The 17,297-nt window shown below is 45.5% G+C and overlaps 1 protein-coding gene across 5 annotated transcripts; it reads right to left on the bottom strand.

The window, feature by feature from the left end:
• Nucleotides 1-9,603: 9,603 nt before the first annotated feature.
• LOC139411218 (uncharacterized) lies at nucleotides 9,604-15,833 on the bottom strand. 5 transcript variants are annotated; one of them, XM_071157221.1, is made up of 10 exons: nucleotides 15,298-15,587; nucleotides 13,407-13,508; nucleotides 13,220-13,277; nucleotides 12,866-13,013; nucleotides 12,737-12,773; nucleotides 12,214-12,492; nucleotides 11,179-11,977; nucleotides 10,313-10,897; nucleotides 10,042-10,120; nucleotides 9,604-9,805 (listed from the first exon to the last, which is right to left on the bottom strand). In XM_071157221.1, the coding sequence occupies exons 6-10, from the start codon at nucleotides 12,375-12,377 to the stop codon at nucleotides 9,642-9,644; spliced, it is 1,791 nt and encodes a 596-aa protein (XP_071013322.1). In that variant the 5' UTR covers nucleotides 12,378-12,492; nucleotides 12,737-12,773; nucleotides 12,866-13,013; nucleotides 13,220-13,277; nucleotides 13,407-13,508; nucleotides 15,298-15,587; the 3' UTR covers nucleotides 9,604-9,641. The 5 variants fall into 5 exon arrangements, with proteins under 5 accessions (XP_071013322.1, XP_071013325.1, XP_071013326.1 ...); XM_071157224.1 differs by lacking the exons at nucleotides 13,220-13,277; nucleotides 15,298-15,587 and adding an exon at nucleotides 15,655-15,833; XM_071157225.1 differs by lacking the exon at nucleotides 13,220-13,277 and having other exon boundaries at nucleotides 15,298-15,324.
• Between the last annotated feature and the right edge of the window lie 1,464 nt (nucleotides 15,834-17,297).

The following is a 17,297-nucleotide window of genomic DNA, read 5'->3' as shown; positions in this document are numbered from 1 at the left end:
ATGTCTCTCTTTGCCGAAGAAAAGCCTTGCCATTGAGAACCTTATTCCAGTCAGAGAGATATTATCAATATTTTTGTTGACACATACCCACTGCTTCACGGCTGGGGATTTGTTGTCATCTGTCTGAGACAGAGATACTGGTTGAGCAGAATACATTTAGAGGTACATTGGGAAGGAAAATCCTGCATGTATGAAAAAGCCCACCCTGTGGGTGTCACAACGTCTGCGGAAGTCGAAGCCTCTCCTTGTTCGGGCGGTGCTCGGCGGTCGACGTCACCGGTCTTCTAGCCATCATTGATCCATTTTTCATTTTCCATTGGTTTTATCTTGTCTTACTACACACCTGGTTTCAATCCCATTCATTACCTGTTGTGTATTTAACCGTCTGTTTTCCCTCTTTGTCAGAGATTGTTTTATGTTCAGTATTCGTGTTTTGTATTTGGTGCGCGACGGGTCCTCGTACCCACTTTGTTTCATTGTATTTCATGGTTTTGGAGTTAGTTGTTTTAAGTTATTAAACTACTCCATTCCACCAAGTTTTAATTATCCTGTGCCTGACTTCCCTGCCACCTATACACACGACTGTGATAGAATCTCTGACCAAAATGAAGTCAGCAGGAGAAGGTACCCCAGCCGTGGAGGTGGAGGAGCGCGTCATGGAACATGCGGCGATGATTTCCAAACTGAGCGCAGCCATGGATCGCGTTGTCCAGAATATGGACCGCTGGGAGACACAGGGAGTTTTTCCAGCGCCTCTACCAGGACAACCGGGGTCTACCCTGAACACCCCTTTTCCCACCTGAACCTAGCATGATCCATCTATCCATACCACAGGGATACGACGAAGATGCTGCCGGATGCCAGGGTTTCCTCCTAAAACTAAGCATGTACCTGGCCACGGTCCACCCAGCTCCATCGGACCGTGAGAAGAGTTTCGCCCTCGTCTCGTGCCTCACCGAGAAAGCCCTGGAGTGGGCCAGCGCTGTGTGTGGAGGGGGAGATGCGGCGTTGGACGATTTTGAGGAGTTCACCCGCTGTTTCCGGACAGTATTCGACCACCCACCCGAGGGCAGAGCGGCGGGTGAGCGCCTCTACCATCTGAGGCAATAGATGTAGTCTACGTGAGGACCTCCGTCGGGAGCTGGTCTGTAGAGACACCACCCTCACCTTCGACCAGCTGGTGGACCTGTCCATCCGGCTGGACAACCTGCTGGCTACTCGCAGACGTCCAGATCGGGGTCTGGTTGTTCCATCCTCCCGCAAAACCTCTCCGATACCCATGGAGCTGGGAGGTGCGGAGCGCAGGGAGACCGGAGGGGGTTCCCTCTCGTGCACCATATGTGGCCGCAGAGGTCACACTGCTGGTCGGTGCCGGGTTGGTTCCTCTGGGAATCGAGGTAGCAGGCAGGGCACTCTGGCGTCACCCCAGGTGAGTAGGCACCATTCTCATCCAGAGCCCTCTGTTGCACATATGTTTGTCTCTGTTACTTTTCCTGAATTTTCCCCGCGTTCCCAGCATAAGGTGCTAATAGATTCAGGCGCGGCTGGGAATTTCCTTAATAAAGGATTAGCTCATAGTTTAGGGATCCCCATTGTTCCTGTGCATATGCCTTTCCCCGTTCATGCCTTAGATAGTCGACCATTAGGGTCAGGGTTTATCAGGGAGGCAACCGCTCCTTTGAGTATGGTAACGCAGGGGGGTCACAGGGAAAAGATTAGTATTTTTCTTATTGATTCTCCTGCGTATTCCGTGGTGCTGGGCCTACCCTGGTTAGCTTGTCATAACCCCACTGTTTCTTGGCCACAGAGGGCTCTCACGGGCTGGTCGCGAGAGTGCTCAGGTAGGTGTTTAGGGGTTTCCGTTGGTGCTACTACGGTGGAAAGTACAGACCAGGTCTCCACCGTGCGCATTCCCCCAGAATATGCCGATTTGGCTCTCGCCTTCTGTAAAAAGAAGGCGACTCAATTACCACCCCATCGACGGGGGGATTGTGTGATAGATCTCCTGGTAGACGCTGCACTTCCCAGGAGTCACGTGTATCCCCTGTCGCAAGCGTAGACGGTGGCTATGGAGACATATGTCTCCGAATCCCTGCGTCAGGGGTACATTCAGCCCTCCATTTCACCTGTCTCCTCGAGTTTCTTTTTTGTGAAGAAGAAGGATGGAGGTTTGTGCCCGTGCATTGATTATCGAGGTCTCAATAAAATCACGGTGAGGTATAGTTACCCGCTACCACTTATTGCTATGGCGATTGAGTCAATGCACAGGGCTCACTTCTTCAATAAACTGGATCTCAGGAGTGTGTACAATCTGGTGCGTATTCGGAAGGGAGACGAGCGTAAGGCATTTAGTACCACCTCAGGGCATTATGAGTACCTCATCACGGCGTATGGGTTGCAGCCGTGCGTAATTAGCCGACTCCCACCACGGTAAAGGAGGTGCAGTGATTTTTAGAGTTTGCCAACTACTACCGGAGGTTTTTCCGGGGCGCCAAACAATGAACATGCACATGTAGAATGGTCGTTAAGACACTAACAGCTTACAGATGGTAGGCAATTCAGGTCAAAGTTATGAAAACTTAGGACACTAAAGAGGCCTTTCTACTGACTCTGAAAATCACCAAAAGAAAGATGCCCAGGGTCCCTGCTCATCTGCGTGAACATGCCTTAGGCATGCTGCAAGGAGGTATGAGGACTGAAGGGCAATAAATTGCAATGTTCGTAGTGTGAGACGCCGAAGACAGCGCTACAGGGAGACAGGACAGACAGCTGATGGTCCTCGCAGTGGCAGACCACGTGTAACACCTGCACAGACCACGTGTAACAACACCCGCATCGGTACATGCGAACATCACACCTGCGGGACAGGTACAGGATGGCAACAACAACTGCCCGAGTTACGCCAGGAAAGCACAATCCCTCCATCAGTGCTCAGACTGAATAGACTGAATAATAGGCTGAGAGAGGCTGGACTGGGGGCTTGTAGGCCTGTGGTAAGGCAGGTCCTCACCAGACATCACAGGCAACAACGTCACCTATGGGCACAAACCCACCGTCGCTGGACCAGACAGGACTGGCAAAAAGTGTTCTTCACTGACGAGTCGCGGTTTTGTCTCACCAGGGGTGATGGTCGGATTTGCGTTTATCGTCGAAAGAATGAGCGATTGCCTGTACTCTGCAGCGGGATCGATTTGGAGTTGGAGGGTCCGTCATGGGCTGGGGCGGTGTGTCACAGCATCATTGGACTGAGCTTGTTGTCATTGCAGGCAATCTCAATGCTGTGCGTTACAGGGAAGACATCCTCCTCCCTCATGTGGTACCCTTCCTGCAGGCTCATCCTGACATGACCCTGCAGCATGACAATGCCACCACGCACAGAACGAGCAGTATGGCTGATTTCCTACAAGACAGGAATGTCAGTGTTTTGCCATGGCCAGCAAAGAGCCCGGATCTCAATCCCATTGAGCATGTCTAGGACCTGTTGGATCGGATGGAGGGGACAGGGCCATTCCCCCCTAGAAATGTCTGGGATCTTGCAGGTGCCTTGGTGGAAGAGTGGGGTAACATCTCACAGGAATAACTGGCAAGTCTGGTGCAGTCAATGAGGAGGAGATGCACTGCAGTACTTAATGCTGCTGGTGGCCACACCAGATACTGACTGTTACTTTTGATTTTGCCCTTCCCCTTTCGTTCAAGGACACATTATTCAATTTCTGTTCGTCACATATCTGTGGAACTTATTCAGTTTGTCTCAGTTTTTGAATCTTATGTTCGTACAAATATTTACACGTGTTACGTTTGCTGAAAATAATTGCAGTTGACAGTGAGAGGACATACATACACACACACACACACACACACACACATACTGTACATACATACATGCATACATACATACACTGCTCAAAAAAATAAAGGGAACACTTAAACAACACAATGTTACTCCAAGTCAATCACACTTCTGTGAAATCAAACTGTCCACTTAGGAAGCAACACTGATTGACAATACATTTCACATGCTGTTGTGCAAATGGAATTGACAACAGGTGGAAATTATAGGCAATTAGCAAGACACCCCCAATAAAGGAGTGGTTCTGCAGGTGGGGACCACAGACCACTTCTCAGTTCCTATGCTTCCTGGCTGATGTTTTGGTCACTTTTGAATGCTGGCGGTGCTTTCACTCTAGTGGTAGCATGAGACGGAGTCTACAACCCACACAAGTGGCTCAGGTAGTGCAGCTCATCCAGGATGGAAAAATCAATGCGAGCTGTGGCAAGAAGGTTTGCTGTGTCTGTCAGCGTAGTGTCCAGAGCATGGATGCGCTACCAGGAGACAGGCCAGTACATCAGGAGACGTGGAGGAGGCCGTAGGAGGGCAACAACCCAGCAGCAGGATCGCTACCAGCGCCTTTGTGCAAGGAGGAGCACTGCCAGAGCCCTGCAAAATGACCTCCAGCAGGCCACAAATGTGCATGTGTCTGCTCAAATGGTCAGAAACAGACTCCATGAGGGTGGTATGAGGGCCCGATGTCCACAGGTGGGGGTTGTGCTTACAGCCAACACCGTGCAGGACGTTTGGCATTTGCCAGAGAACACCAAGATTGGCAAATTCTCCACTGGCGCCCTGTGCTCTTCACAGATGAAAGCAGGTACACACTGAACACGTGACAGACGTGACAGAGTCTGGAGACGCCGTGGAGAACGTTCTGCTGCCTGCAACATCCTCCAGCATGACTGGTTTGGCGGTGGGTCAGTCATGGTGTGGGGTGGCATTTCTTTGAGGGGGGGGCGCACAGCCCTCCATGTGCTCGCCAGAGGTAGCCTGACTGCCATTAGGTACCGAGATGAGATCCTCAGACCCCTTGTGAGACCATATGCTGGTGCGGTTGGCCCTGGGTTCCTCCTAATGCAAGACAATGCTAGACCTCATGTGGCTGGAGTGTGTCAGCAGTTCCTGCAAGAGGAAGGCATTGATGCTATGGACTGGCCCGCCCGTTCCCCAGACCTGAATCCAATTGAGCACATCTGGGACATCATGTCTCGCTCCATCCACCAACGCCACGTTGCACCACAGACTGTCCAGGAGTTGGCGGATGCTTTAGTCCAGATCTGGGAGGAGATCCCTCAGGAGACCATCCGCCACCTCATCAGGAGCATGCCCAGGCGTTGTAGGGAGGTCATACAGGCACATGGAGGCCACACACTACTGAGCCTAATTTTGACTTGTTTTAAGGACATTACATCAAAGTTGGATCAGCCTGTAGTGTGGTTTTCCACTTTAATTTTGAGTGTGACTCCAAATCCAGACCTCCATGGGTTGATAAATTTGATTTCCATTGATAATTTTTGTGTGATTTTGTTGTCAGCACATTCAACTATGTAATGAAAAAAGTATTTAATAAGAATATTTCATTCATTCAGATCTAGGATGTGTTATTTTAGTGTTCCCTTTCTTTTTTTGAGCAGTGTACATACATACATAAATTATGGTGGAAAATAAGTGGAAAATAAGTATTTGGTCACCTACAAACAAGCAAGATTTCTGGCTCTCACAGACCTGTAACTTCTTCTTTAAGAGGCTCCTCTGTCCTCCACTCGTTACCTGTATTAATGTTTGTATTAATGTTTGAACTTGTTATCAGTATAAAAGACACCTGTCCACAACCTCAAACAGTCACACTCCAAACTCCACTATGGCCAAGACCAAAGAGCTGTCAAAGGACACCAGAAACAAAATTGTAGACCTGCACCAGGCTGGGAAGACTGAATCTGCAATAGGTAAGCAGCTTGGTTTGAAGAAATCAACTGTGGGAGCAAATATTAGGAAATGGAAGGCATACAAAACCACTGATAATCTCTCTCGATCTGGGGCTCCACGCAAGATCTCACCCCGTGGGGTCAAAATGATCACAAGCAAAAATTCCAGAACCTCACGGGGGGACCTAGTGAATGACCTGCAGAGAGCTGGGACCAAAGTAACAAAGCCTACCATCAGTAACACACTACGCCGCCAGGGACTCAAATCCTGCAGTGCCAGACGTGTCCCCCTGCTTAAGCCAGTACATGTCCAGGCCCATCTGAAGTTTGCTAGAGAGCATTTGGATGATCCAGAAGAAGATTGGGAGAATGTCATATGGTCAGATGAAACCAAAATATAACTTTTTGGTAAAAACTCAACTCGTCGTGTTTGGAGGACAAAGAATGCTGAGTTGCATCCAAAGAACACCATACCTACTGTGAAGCATGGGGGTGGAAACAGCATGCTTTGGGTCTGTTTTTCTGCAAAGGGACCAGGACGACTGCTCCGTGTAAAGGAAAGAATGAATGGGGCCATGTATCGTGAGATTTTGAGTGAAAACCTCCTTCCATCAGCAAAGGCATTGAAGATGAAACGTGGCTGGGTCTTTCAGTATGACAATGATCCCAAACACACCGCCCGGGCAACGAAGGAGTGACTTTGTAAGAAGCATTTCAAGGTCCTGGAGTGGCCTAGCCAGTCTCCAGATCTCAACCCCATAGAAAATCTTTGGAGGGAGTTGAAAGTCCGTGTTGCCCAGCAACAGCCCCAAAACATCACTGCTCTAGAGGAGGTCTGCATGGAGGAATGGGCCAAAATACCAGCAACAGTGTGTGAAAACCTTGTGAAGACTTACAGAAAACGTTTGACCTCTGTCATTGCCAACAAAGGGTATATAACAAAGTATTGAGATAAACTTTTGTTATTGACCAAATACTTATTTTCCACCATCCATACATCCATCCATACATCCATACATGCATGCATGTATGTATGTGGGGCGGCAGGTAGCCTCGTGGTTAGAGCATTGGGCCAGTAACCGAGAGGTTGCCAGATCAAATCCCCGAGCTGACAGGGTAAAATCTGTCGTTCTGCCCTTGAACAAGGCAATTAACCCACTGTTCCTATGGCCGTCGTTGTAAATAAGAATTTGTTCTTAACTGACTTGCCTAAAGTTACAATTTTTAAAAACAATCATACACTCTTAACAATACTGCTACAGAAGTGACACCCAGGGACGGTGCCAACAGACTACAACCACGAGTGATCAACATATTACAACCACGAGTGATCAACTTGTTGTCTTCTGTCTGATTTAATGTGACCCTCTTCCTGTCTCGTAACAGATCCAGCCCCTGACGGTTGCCCTGACACAGACTACATCAACAGGTCCAGATGATTCCAGCAGGCACAGCCCAGGTGGTTTCTGCAGAAGCTCCTCCAGCAGCAGGTGGTGACTGCAGCTTCCTCGCTTCAGATACAGACCCCCCCTCCTCACAGCCCGGACAAACAGGCCCCAGTTTCCGCTGCAGCAGAGTCCCCAGTACAGCAGCAGCCAGCCAAGGGCCAGGCTCGCGGAGGGGCTATGAGGGGCAAGACCCAGTCCAAGCCTAGCGGGGGCAGCAGCTAGGTGCCCACAGGACTAGTTAGAGCTCCCCTTTCAGCTAGGCTAAGCAGGACATCTCATCAGTGTACATGCACTGTGACTGAGGAGCAGCATTATGAAGAGATCCAGCGTTATGAAGGAGTGGTGGAGTCCAGTTTGAGGTGGCTGTGTTGAATCTAACCTGGTTTAAGGAACTGCTCCATGTAAAGGAATGACCTGTCTTTTAAGAGTGTCATCATCTATCTTCAACACAGTACTGTAACTGTCGGCTGTTTCCTTCGCAACTGTTTCAGAAGGTCTCCCCTGGAGGAAACCTGGACCAACATCCAGGTTTTAAGATCAGAAAAGCAGAAAAACAATATTCATGCCTTTTTTTAAATTGATGAATATATTAATGTTACTCCATAGATATCCTGTGGCTATGGTCTGGTGCATAGCTCATTTGGGGAATGTCCATTTGAATAATGTTTTGTGTATTCATACATTGTCCCTGTCCGCCTTGATGATATTATTCTCATGCTTACCGTTTATGATGTCTGTGATTTCATAGTTGGTAGATATAGAAAACACCCTTCTTGTTAAAAAAAACCTATGTAGTGATAATCATATCTTTACGTTGTAAGTTTGAGCTATGTAGTCTGAAGAAAGCTTGTGATTGTGTCCCTGGCACCCGGATAAGCACGCATCCTACGTTATCTCCCAAGGCAGGCAGTATTACCACTGCACTGGATAACCTAGCTATCTATAGTGGCAACCAGCTAATATTTTCATTACATAAAGTGCATTCGAAAAGTATTCAGACCCCTTGACCTTTTCCACATTGTTACGTTACAGCCTTATTCTAAAATTGATTCAATCGTCCCATATACATACCTCCACAGATAATAACCCATAATAAGAAAGCAAAAACTGTTCTATAATTTTTTTTTTCAAAAACCTATGTACTAAAAATTAAATACTGATCACATTTACAAATATTCAGACCCTTTACTCAGTACTTTGTTTAAGCACCTTTGGGAGCGATTACAGCCTCGAGTCTTCTTGGGTATGACGCTACAAGCTTGGTACACCTGTATTTGGGGAGTTTCTCCCATTTTTCTCTGCAGATCCTCTCATGTTCTGTCAGATTGGATGGGGAGCGACGCTGCACAGTTTTTTCAGGTCTCTCCAGAGATGTCCGATTGGGTTCAGGTCCGGGCTCTGGCTGGGCCATTCATGGACATTCAGAGACTTGTCCAGAATCCACTCCGGCATTGTCTTGGCTGTGTGCTTAGGGTCGTTGTCCTGTTGGAAGGTGAACCTCTGGAGCAGGTTTTCATCAAGGATCTCTGTACTTTGCTCCGTTCATCTTTCCCAGGATCCTGATTCAGGCCAAAGAGTTCAATCTCGGTATCATCAGATCAGAGAATATTGTTTCTCATACCCTTCCCCCAGGTCTGTGTTTCTTTCCAAATCATGTCCAATCAATTGAATTTACCACAGGACAAACAAGTTGTAGAAACATCTCAAGGATGATCAATGGAAACAGATTGCACCTGAGCTCAATTTCAAGTCTCATAGCAAAGGGTCTCAATAATTATTTAAACAAGGTAATTATGTTTTTATTCTTAATAAATTTGCTAAAATGTTCTACACTTTTCGCTTTGTCACATGAGGTGTTTTGTGTAGCTTAATGAGAGGAAAAAATAATTGTATCAATTTTAGAATAAGGCTGTAATGTAACAATGTGGAAAAAGTAAAGTGGTCTGAATACTTTCCGGATGCACTGTAAGTTGACTTTTTATAACACATTTCCTGTGATATAACCGTTGGGAAATAATGGGTACTACTACTGTATAATAGGTTAAATCAAAAGATGGAATATGCTGCAATAGATAAAAGCATTTCTCAGTGTTTTAGTCATGAGGGAGAAAAGAAAGCTCTCAACAGCGCTGTCTGTTTTCCCCTGCTGGCTGCTGACAGTGGCAGATATATCAGAAGAGAAAACATTTATTTGGGCAGGAGGGCAGAGATTCAGGCCTAAAGCCACTCAGAAGATCCTAGATCACTGGATCAGAGGGCATGTCACACAGTGTCAGACTGTGTAGAAGGGCTATACACACACACCACTATAGTTAATGTTGCTATCACTGCTAACATTTAAAAGACCAGTATTGTAATCTGGTCTGTTAACGGGAGCACATAAGAAGACAAAGGCCAATTTAATGCAATGAATGACGTTTAATAAATTGTCTGAAGTTACTTGGTCTTTAAGGACTGTTTGAAGGGCTTGAACAGAACTTTGGAGATGGCAGAAAACATCCTGACGAGAAGTGGACGTTTGTGAGGCGTCTCCTGTTGGGAGCTGGCGGGGAGATCCTTTGGCAGTGCAGACATGGCAGCATGTGGCACTATACTGGGCACTACAGAAGAGAGAGAGAGAGTTGACATGCACTTTAATTTAGAAATGATGTAATGTATGTTACAACTCAACATATCTGACACTGATAAATGAGAACCAACAGCTTGAGTTTTACAGAATATAATTACTTTTACATAAGAGATGACTACTGATTGCATATTTAACCTTTGTAAGGTTATTTTGAAATGGCATTTCTTTGTACACCAATATCTCAAACAGACTGTTGTGTGAACTTACGCATGCCATCTTCAGCAGTGGTCTGTACTTGTTCTGATTCAGAGCGGTGGGAATCCTTCTTGTTCCCCTTCTTGAATAGCTAAGTATTTAAAGAGAAAAACATGTTTTAAAAAATGTCACAGCTGACCAACCTCATGATGATAACAATCACACCTACCACACCAGCACAACAACATTTATGATTGGTTTTGGAATGAACGGATGGTTTTATATTTTTACACTGAATAGCATTGTTTACGCACAACTGTTCATTTAAATACTTTTGCTGTACCTTTAAGTTGCTTGTCAGCCTGACCAGCCTTTGTAGAAAAGATAGTTTCCCACTGCTAGCCCTCACATCCTCAGCCAGTGGAAGAGCCTTAGGCCCGGTGGTTTTGACTGATGTTCTTGAGGCTGCCCTCAATGCCTCATTACATCTGTGGAGAAGCGCTTCACTCAAAGACTTGACAAGAATCCTATCAAATGAAGAGTCCTGAGTCGACACGGCCTGTTGGAGGATTTTCTCCGAGCCAAACTCCTCCAACAGATTTTTATAGACGACTCTGTAGACTTTATGAATCCTCAAGTTCTCTGGATAGGCTTGTGTCTCAGAGCAGCCTGACCATGCACAGAAGACTTCCATAACTTTGGGGATCAGGTCTTGTGACTTGCGTGTGACGTCAACTGGGTAATCTTCTGTTGGGGTTTGGATTTCTGTTAGAATTCTCATTACTAACATGCTGATGAGGCCGGTGACGTCATCATCACTGCCCAAGTTATCAGAGGATGGGGTTGGAAGTGTGACATCTTTGACCATGTCTGGGCTGGTTGACATATCGTCCCTGACAATTTTTTGAGCTACACCAGAATGACTGGTGGTATCCACTTCCTCTCCATCAATGTTGGCCTTCAAGATTTGTGCTGCATTGGAGGTCTCGCTTGTTGCTATAATGGAGACAGCCGAGGGGAGGACTTGCCACTCAATAGATTGCCTACATCAGATATAGTGGTTTCAGATGTTTGGAGAGATTCAGTTGGAGAGGATCCTCTACTTTCTGCATCAGAATCCACAGAGTACATGACCTGGCTTACCATAACTTTGGTAAAGAGACTGACTGTGTCACTAAATACTGATGAGGAAGAAGAGCATGAAATTCTATCTTCAGACACTCTAGCCAACACCTTGGCCCCCTGAGCCAAACTCATTGAAGTTGAATAGGGCACAAAACTAGGAAGCAGGAGGCACTTAACAGACTCCTCTACAAACAGCTGAACCAGCTCGTAAGTTGTGGGCTTCCCCACCTTGTCATTCCTCTTCAGCTTCGAAAGGATGGTATCAGATGCACTCTTTCCAGCCGCCACTGTCAGTCCCAGAGGGGTCAAGTTGCTATCAGAAATTATGCGGTTGACTTGGTGACTGAGATCACGGGAGAGAGCACCAATTCTACCCTGAGATATGAGCTCCTCCAGTCTAGCTATTGCATCTGTTAGATCAGGGTGAGATGTAACCTGCCCTTCTGCCTCTGGATATACCTTCTTCATGATGGTATCGGCTATGGCAAACATGCTTGTTCTGGCATCACACACCATTGTTTTTGGCTTAGTAGATTCGCTCATGTCAATGACTGAGCATCTTACAATGGGCTGAGCAGTACTCTCGGGTAACTCAGAAGGAATGGGAGTGCCAGGGAGTGCAAATTCCCACTCTGTCTTCTGTGATTTGGCAGTTGAGAATGACAACGAGGAGGAAGACCGCAGTAACTCTTGATAGACCAATTCCTCGCCACATTCGCTGCTTATCTTCTCAATGTTCTCCAGCATAGTTCCAACCACTTTATCTATTTGTGAAAGCTGTCCTGCAGCCACCATTTGGTCAGATTTTGACAGTTGCTCCTGGACACTGCTGATGATACTGTCCTCTGGCATTCCCAGGTGGACTTTCAGTGAGGTCTGGGAACTTTAAAATGAACAAGCAAAGCATGTTAATTGCTGTCTGAAGTTGGAAAATCGATATCTTACTGCTAACAAATCTAACAAGCATTATAATTGAGTATTCTAAATGTAATTTATATGTGTGCATTAGATATTGCAAAACACACCTGTTAGAAAGCTGGAAAATATTGAAATGGTTGTTCATCAGTTTGAGGGTTAGGATTAACTGCACACACACACATTATGGGGAACATACAGTACCTCTTGGAAGAGGGTGTGCTAGACCTTGGTCGGAGAGCCCTGCCGCCACAGTTACACATCTCCTTCGCCAAATATTTAACTTCCTGGATGAGCTCCAGACTTTTCTGCTCAAAGGCAGTGAAGGATCTTGCACTGCCGCCCCTCGAGTGAGTCAGCGTTGTCATAAAAGCCCGTCACCCCTAGAATGCGGGCCAGGGCCGGCAGCAGGATCTGCAGGGTGGTCTGTGCAATGAAGTTGACAATGGTCTTGCACAATTTTGCAAGCTGTTCCTTTGTCATCTGCATTGCACAAACAAAACAGAACACAGCAGGTTTGGCAATGAGACTCTGATGTAAAGTATTCTAGATTGAACAGAATGCATTTCACCAACATCGTTTTCCTTATCTGTGACTGAATTCAAAGTTGGATGAAGTATGACAGATTAATGAGCGTAATAGCAGAATAGAACCATGGTTAATTCCTCTCTCTTGATTCAACACAACATTCCCAAATCAAAGGTCTAAGGCTGATGGAGAAACTTACAGGTTTTTTAAATCCTTTATAGATCACTTGCCATTGCCTAGAAAAGAAAAAAGAAATGTGTTTTACTTACTTTTTATTTCCTTCTGCACAAAATATGTGAGGCTAGAGCAAAACATGGTTCTAACATACTCATCAGTAAGATTGCGCATGAATGAGATGAGGATTGGGTAGCAGTCCTCCATCTCATCTTTGTTGCCTGGGCCGAATGCAGCCTTAAGAGCATTCTTCTCCAAGAGCTCAATAACAGATCCTCTGTCCGGGTGTTTATTCCTCAATCCTAAATATGTTATTACCATATAGGACAATTCAGGATAAGTCAGACGCTTTTCTCTTAATACAATACTTTGATAAAATTGCTACAATAGGACTATTGAATAAAACTATCCATGCAACATTTCTTACTGACTCCAGTTTCTAACATGACCTTTATCTATGATATGCAGGTTTAGAGAACCAACATACTACAGAGGGAAAATCTATGACCTGCATCCGTATCAGTGCCCTGCTCCCCTGACTTCTTGGCACTACTTTTCCTCTTCGCCTTGGATAGAATATAATAGAATAGATTCCAGATCACAAATAATATACATGTTACATCAGGTCAATGCAGCTATTGTGACAATTGAGTGTTACTAGTCTATTAGTTGCCCTGTCACTCCTGCCATTTTACCTTTCCTGTCTTCTTGGGCTCCTTCTTGAGCTGGGCCACTGGTTCTTCCTCAACAACCTCCCTCCCCTCCCTATGGGGATCATCATCATCTCTCTGTACTACCTGAAGGACATAGGAATTTCATGTCAATGTCAGATTAGATTCTTGCAAAGGACATCATAGAGCTACAGCCATATCAGAGCTAAACGGGTGATTGACTTAATAGAGAGAATTAGACATTTGTTTTGCAATAGCCTATGTTATCTTAAAATGACGTTTTCCTTAGTTACATTCCCAAATATTTAGTGTCATTTAACCTACTTTTTCTTCATCCATAATAGCATACAGTATTTTTTATATCTCGAAAAACTTGTCCTTATCTGTGTTGTTTTCACTAATGTTGAGTTTACTGAGGACAATATTGCAGCCACTGACGAATTAAGAACTTCATACCACGTCATGGAATGTTAGACCTTTATGCACATTCCCATTCTCTCATTAATAGTGGGGGGGAAATATATAGATCAGATTACACACTTTCCCCATCAACCGTTTTCGATACAGCTAGGCCCACATTGAAATCTGTTCACTAAGCACTGCGACTCAGCAGGTCAAAACAGAAATAAACCTAGTCTAATTTCGTGTCGACCTCTTTTGGATGTATTTCGGTACCCCATTTAGTGAGCCAGTTGATTGATCTATTCCTTATAGTGCATTCCTTAAAAGTAGGCCTACATTAGGGAATAAGGTGCTATTTGGTAGCATATTCCTCTCTAGCCCATGCCTCCACCAATCCAATGATTTTAGATTTGTAGGAAGAAGCGAACGAGAGTGTACACTTCAGGAGAAGGAGATATTATTGGACTGTATCCCTAGGCTATAGCCAGGCCTAAACCAAGTAGCCTTGAGTACGATCCCAAAAGCTTGGATTGCCAAAGGCCTATCAGAGCTAAATTGGTGATAACAACTTTAAACTTACTGTAAAACATGTTCTACCTTCCCCTATATTTCACTTACCTTTTCTTGCACCATAGCTAATTGTATATCCCGAAAAGCATGTCATTGACTGTTTTGGCTTTGCTACTTTCATGTCGAGTTATGATAAAAGAGCATTTTTGCAGACGCAGACTTTTAGTTAGTCGGGGACGTCATGGACTGAAGGCAGTAGAGGTTAATTGGTTTTAAGAAATGTTTATATGTCGCCCTCTTGTGGAATTATTTAGGTACAACAACGTGTTGTGTAGGATCCAAATGATTGTTTTCTCCTCATCCCTGTGTTACGTCCTATTATCAGTCATAAACAGAGAGCAATACACTTTAATAGTAAAGAGGTAACACTCTGCTTCACCCAATGTGATACGGTATCGCTATTATTATTATTTGTTTTATTATTTTAGAACACATTCAAGAACCTCCAGAAGCTAACCAGCTACAAGCTATTTAGTCATTGTTAGCCAATGCTAGCGGCTTTTACCTTCTGCACAGATACCAGCCCTGTTCTTAGCCTGGATAATACTCGCCAGTCTACTAGTATCGGACTGTCTCTCCACAACAACGCCGGATTCCTGCCGTAATCCCTGGACCACTACTTCTGATCTTCACAGCTAGATCACAGCTTGCAGCTAACTAGCTCACAGCTAGCTTGCACTCACCGTGGCATCCAGTACCGAAGCTATCCCTGAGGCCCACCTCCCGGCCTACTCAGCTATTCTCCCGAACCCCACTCATACACGGCTAGAGCCCAATAATACCCCGGATCCTTGCTGTAAACTCTGGACCTTGGCACCGGTTCATCGCTGCTACCGATTGGCTATAGTGGATCTATAGTGGATAACGCCACTGCCACGAAGATAGCACCAGTTAGCCGTGAGCCAGGCGCATCTCCCTGCTAGCATTCTAAATTCTACAATACCTCTTTCGCCATCTGGCTTGGATTCTCTGTCGACACGGCCCCCCGCCGCACCACCACGACTGGTCTGCCGATGAATACTCCATCCGCTGTGCCTTCAATGGCCTCCGTCGGAGGGCTACTAACTTTAAACGCAGTGTAGCCCGCGTGCTAGCGTAATGGCGCCTTCCCTGTACCATCTACTGCTGCCTTCTGGACACTATTATCACTTGGCTACATAGCTGATGCCTGCTGGACTGTCGATTAATCACGGTACTCCATTCTGTTTATTTATTTTTTATCTGTCGGCCTCAGGTTCTGTGTGTCATCGCCATTTTACCTGCTGTTGTTGTGTTAGCTGATTAGGTGTTGTTGTCTCACCTGTTGTTTTAGCTAGCTCTCCCAATCAACACCTGCGATTACTTTATGACTCGCTGTATGTCTCTCTCAAATGTCAATATGCCTTGTATACTGTTGTTCAGGTTAGTTATCATTGTTTTGGTTTACAATGGAGCCCCTAGTTCCACTATTCATACCTCTGATATCTCCTTTGTACCACCTCCCACACATGCGGTGACCTCTATGAGGTTTCTGTGTTTTACACTATAGCCATTACCATATGTGTATTCCCAGCAGCTCTGGCCATCTAATCACCCCAGACATCAGCAGTGCCACTGCATTCCCACTGCAGTACTTGATGGACTCCAGCAAAGATAATGGCATCTGTTTTGTCACCATACTGGTGATAAGGTTTCTATCGGAGATCAGACCCTCAGCCCTAGATGGACCATCCCAACAGGCAGCAGATCTGACAGAAACATCTCAGCAACTCATCAGACTAGTCCTGTCTGAGTTCTGTCTGCATCCAGATTCTCCAGGACACAGGCATATTCCCAGAACCTGAACATCCAAATGGTTCAGAGGTGTACACAAAAACTCATGGAGGAGTTTGGCTCTTATAACACCCTGCAAGCAGCTATTTCCTCCCAGGACCCTGCATTTGACAGAGTCCTGGTAAAGTCCTTGACCCAGCAGCTGGTACAGGGATGCAAGGAGGCGTCAAGACCAGCTTCTGCTGCAACAAACCCATCAGACCAGGCTGAGACAGAGAGGGGGCTGAGCAGAAAGCATGAAGGAGCTTCCTTTGCTTTTCAATGACCAAACTCAGGATCAACTTCAAGGTATAGCAGGGAGTTAGCATTTGTTTTTTGTTCCAGTTAGGTGCTGATGTTATTGATGTGGCTATGATAAGACAAATACATGAAATAAATGTTTTATTCATCACTAAATTGTTGACTTGGATTCAGAAGTGTTCCATTTATTTATTCTCTGTACCATTTTCTTTACCTTTCATCTGTTAGCGTTCCAAGAGAGCAAACAAAAAGGACTGCCATTCAGTCCAGGAACAGACTGAGATTCCCTCTTACTGATGGACATTGCATAGGTAAGGAAGTTTTAGAGCTCTGCTATAGCTTGTAGTTTTGGTTTAGGTGTGTGTTAGAAACATAGGTATGCCTACCAAACTCATAACACTGTTATTTGTCAACGTTACTATTCTGCATCTCTCTCTCCCCCCCAGTTGGAGAGGTTTCTCCCTCCATATCTCAGCCTGTCAAAAAACACTCCTTGATTGTCAGGGTCTTTTCAGCAATGATGAAGCCATTCAGGCGCTTCACCAAGAAGAACCTGTAACCTGTTACGCTGCATGAAGAACTACTTTTGTAACAGCAAGACTTTTGACGAGGAATTTCTGCATGTCTAACCTTTCAAAGTCTATTTGATCAAATAAATGCAAATTATTTTACAAGAATTTCAAGTGTTTTGGAAGATTGGTAAAACTGAAGCAGCTTTTCTCAGAGAAATGCACTAGTTCCCCTTGGTTACACATTTATTGTGCAGTTTTTGAGTTGGCAGGACTTGGGGCAGCAGGTAGCCTTGTGGTTAGAGCATTGGGCCAGTAACTGAAAGGTTGCTAGGACAGATCCCTGAGCTAACCATGTAAAAAATATGACGTTATGCTCCTG

The sequence above is a fragment of the Oncorhynchus clarkii genome, chromosome 6, assembly GCF_045791955.1.
Source record: "Oncorhynchus clarkii lewisi isolate Uvic-CL-2024 chromosome 6, UVic_Ocla_1.0, whole genome shotgun sequence".
Lineage (NCBI taxonomy): Eukaryota > Metazoa > Chordata > Actinopteri > Salmoniformes > Salmonidae > Oncorhynchus > Oncorhynchus clarkii.
Note: the sequence above shows the minus strand (reverse complement) of the source record. Positions and strands in the feature narration are given on the sequence as shown.